The sequence below is a fragment of the Mycetomoellerius zeteki genome, unplaced genomic scaffold, assembly GCF_001594055.1.
Source record: "Mycetomoellerius zeteki isolate Tzet28-1 unplaced genomic scaffold, Tzet1.0 scaffold145, whole genome shotgun sequence".
NCBI classification, from domain to species: Eukaryota; Metazoa; Arthropoda; class Insecta; order Hymenoptera; family Formicidae; genus Mycetomoellerius; species Mycetomoellerius zeteki.
Window position 1 is genome coordinate 943415 of NW_017256393.1, and position 3251 is coordinate 946665.

At 34.8% G+C, this 3251-nt stretch overlaps 1 protein-coding gene across 1 annotated transcript in view; it reads right to left on the reverse strand.

Moving 5' to 3' along the window:
* Positions 1–342: 342 nt before the first annotated feature.
* Positions 343–3251, reverse strand: part of IA-2 (tyrosine phosphatase IA-2) — a 15368-nt gene continuing 12459 nt past the window's right edge. Inside the window, exons 15-20 of the mRNA XM_018462471.1 lie at positions 2962–3245; positions 2572–2793; positions 2050–2055; positions 1130–1494; positions 744–797; positions 343–669 (exon numbers count right to left, since the gene is read on the reverse strand). Coding sequence (XP_018317973.1) covers positions 399–669; positions 744–797; positions 1130–1494; positions 2050–2055; positions 2572–2793; positions 2962–3245 — 1202 coding nt within the window. The 3' untranslated portion in view covers positions 343–398. The remainder of the gene's footprint in view (positions 670–743; positions 798–1129; positions 1495–2049; positions 2056–2571; positions 2794–2961; positions 3246–3251) is intronic.

Below are 3251 nucleotides of genomic sequence, written 5' to 3' on the forward strand. Positions count from 1 at the left end.
GATTCACTTTTTACTCCAGTAGGGTACATCGTAGTAAACAGCTAGTAAAAGTATTTAGCTTTTTCATGAAACATCGAAATTAATAGAATAGATACCTTTTATCCTCGTTCGCGCGTCTTGATTATAATTATTTTAACCCTGAACAGTATAGAATAGAGAGCTGACAAGTAATTAGACAATCAGATTTCTCGTACATCTCTTTTGCAACTAAATTTTGAAGAACAGAGCTTCAAACATTTCATTTAAAAAAATAAATTTTTTTCATTTTTTTAGAAAATTTATAAACAAACATGAAAAAATAAAAAATTCTGACTTTCTAAACTTATTAAAATTAATAAGATGTTGTTAAGCCTCAATTTTATACTGTTCAGGATTAAATTTGCGTCGTAACTTTAGCTTCACTGCTCCGATTTCGTCGGTGGCGAAGAACTGGTAGCCGTAACGGATTTCTCATTTGACGATACGGGTAAAGCCTTGAGAATCGCATGTACCTCTTCCGCCACTGCCATCAGGACGAACTCGAACTGTTGTTTCGTAGCAACCATGTCGGGTCTTTGATCTCTAATATGCTCGAGAGTAGCTGCGATATCAATTTCCTTCGCTCCCTTCGTCATACGGTTTAGGACCATGTCGATCAAGCAGTAAGTACCAGTTCGTCCAGCTCCATCACTGTGATATGATTAAGTAGGATACACTGAACGTCACACTGATATTTTAAATACTTAATACAAAAATATAAATACCTGCAATGCACGACTATCGGGCAAGACCTTCCACGATATGATTTATTAACTTTCCTAAAAAAGAAAAAATCGAAATAATTTAAAAATTTATTTTTAGATATATATATATATATATATGTAAAATAGTATTTATCATTCTTTTTTCTTGGATTTTTAATTAATATATAAATAATTGTGTACAAAATGCAGTGTTTTCAATTAAATATTTCGATTTGATGTTTTTATATAGATATATGTATAATTAAATAATAATCTTTTAAACAGTTTTACGGTATAAATATAATAAATTATTATGTAATGATATGTGGAGGTAATATGAATTATGTAATAATAAAAGAGTCGCATATCCCTACAAAATACCAGTAAACAGTTAAATCGACACAAACCTACGGAACTCGAGCAGAGCCTTTGTAGAATACGGGACGCTGTTCTCCGGCCAGGAGAGGAAGTGGAATTGCGTGACAGTACGAGTCTCACAAGTGCGCAGATTTTTCAGGTAGAAGGAGCGCACTAGATAATCATCGCACCAAAAATGCTCCGACACCAGATGCACTTCGTAGATGTGATAGAGCTCCGATCCTTCCTCGGGCCAATAACGATGGCACATGGCACGGCCTTCTTCGGTAAGTCGTGTCAGCATAACAATTACCACGCTGCCTTGTTCCCAAACCAATTGCCAGAAATCAGCCGTAGTCTGCGGTAATGGCCCTTGCGTGGCTATGTAAGCCGGATTCCGAGGATCGTGATCCGTCTGCAACGAACAAATGATATTGTGGCTTTCACAAAAAAGTTCGTTAAACGCTCGGTCCATTGTAAACGTTGTAATAAATTAGGTTTATTGAAAAAATTGTTTGTTGTTTCCTTCCTGATTCTTATTAAAATAAAGAAGCGTAATTTTAGTAAACTTATAATCACAGTTCGAATTCAATACCTGTAAAGAATTTTCATTCTTTTTTTCTATTGATTTAAAGCATTGTTTCCAGTCATGGGTGTTTAATTGTAGCGAATAAGTGTGAAAATTCAATTTCTATTGCTAGTTTTCACTTTTTCTTTGAGTTTCTCATTTACGACACTGACATATCAATAAACATAATATGATTATACATTGTCAACTGTGCAATTAAAAAATACAAAGCTTGCTCTCTCGATAAACATGCTAGTTCGTTCGCTTGTGTTAAGATTATGATGCATTAATTTAAAAAAAAAAAAAAGATATCTACCGCAAGCGCTAGCATTACAAATTGTGCCGAGGACGATTTTGCGATTTTTTAACGATCAATTTGACATGCCCATCGACTGAACTTACCGACTTCTATATGTATATATTGCGATGACAGCCGGAAAACCGAATGTCGTACGTATTTCAGCAACGTTATCGTGAAAACGAAAATATTTATTTTATTTTTACACAAATTACCTTGCAACGATTGCATGGAGTAATTAGAAAATCTTTCATTTCTTAGATTATTATATTGAATTCTTCGCGTATTGAAATATCCTCCTGAATCCTATTTTACAGAACATTACGCACTTGACTACAGTATTCTAATTTATAATAAATATTTATAATAAACAAAATATTATATAATATTATATAATTCCAACATATGTAATATATATAACATATAGTAATAAACTATATACATATATTCTTATAAATTACAATGAAAGAGAGAATGACAGTTTATATCATTCGCCGTGTTCTGCGAATTTTGTTTAATATGATTAGATATATAAAATATACCTAGTTTAAAAAAAAGAAATGTTCAGGCTTCAGGAGGATTCACTGAAGGAATAATGTAAAGAATAATATCATAGAAATACTTACGATTGTGGAAGCATTTATGTAGTCGGAATTATTAGCGTTTGCTAGATCGTTGAGGACTACTCGAGAGTGATCATAGGGAAGTGCCGCGTTGGGACGATTCTGCTTGACATTCGCCTCGCTCTCCGCGATCTCCGTGGACGATGGTTCAGCTTCGTAAGCACATAATGCCGCCCATTCCTGATCCAGACGATCCTTATTTTGCAAATGATCCTCCATGTATCTCTGCAAATACGAGTTTGATATAGAGCGAGAAATATCAACATGAAATAGTACGATTCATTTTAAATTAATGAAGCGCGACAAAAACTTCGGAAAGTCATATTTAAAATTCTTCTAATATTCAAAATATTTCTTTTTAGTTTTTTTCCCTATTTTATTATTTATGCTTACGAGAACCATGTGACCGGTTGATATATCCATGTTGGTGAGAGCAGGTTCCTCGCCCCAAGAGGATGTGCTGGATCGATTGGAGGATAGATTAGTAGATTCATTTTCGCGCGACAAGCTTGTAATACGTGGCGATTCCAACTTTTCACTCGGTTGTTTCGCTTGCATTCTCGCTCTGCATAGATCTTGGTAGTCCTTGGATGCTTCTGGATCCGGAGTAGCCAGTCCGGCAAGCTTAGCTCGACATTTGGCGTGACGACGTGCAATTATAAGCGTAACTACTGCGGCTGCGA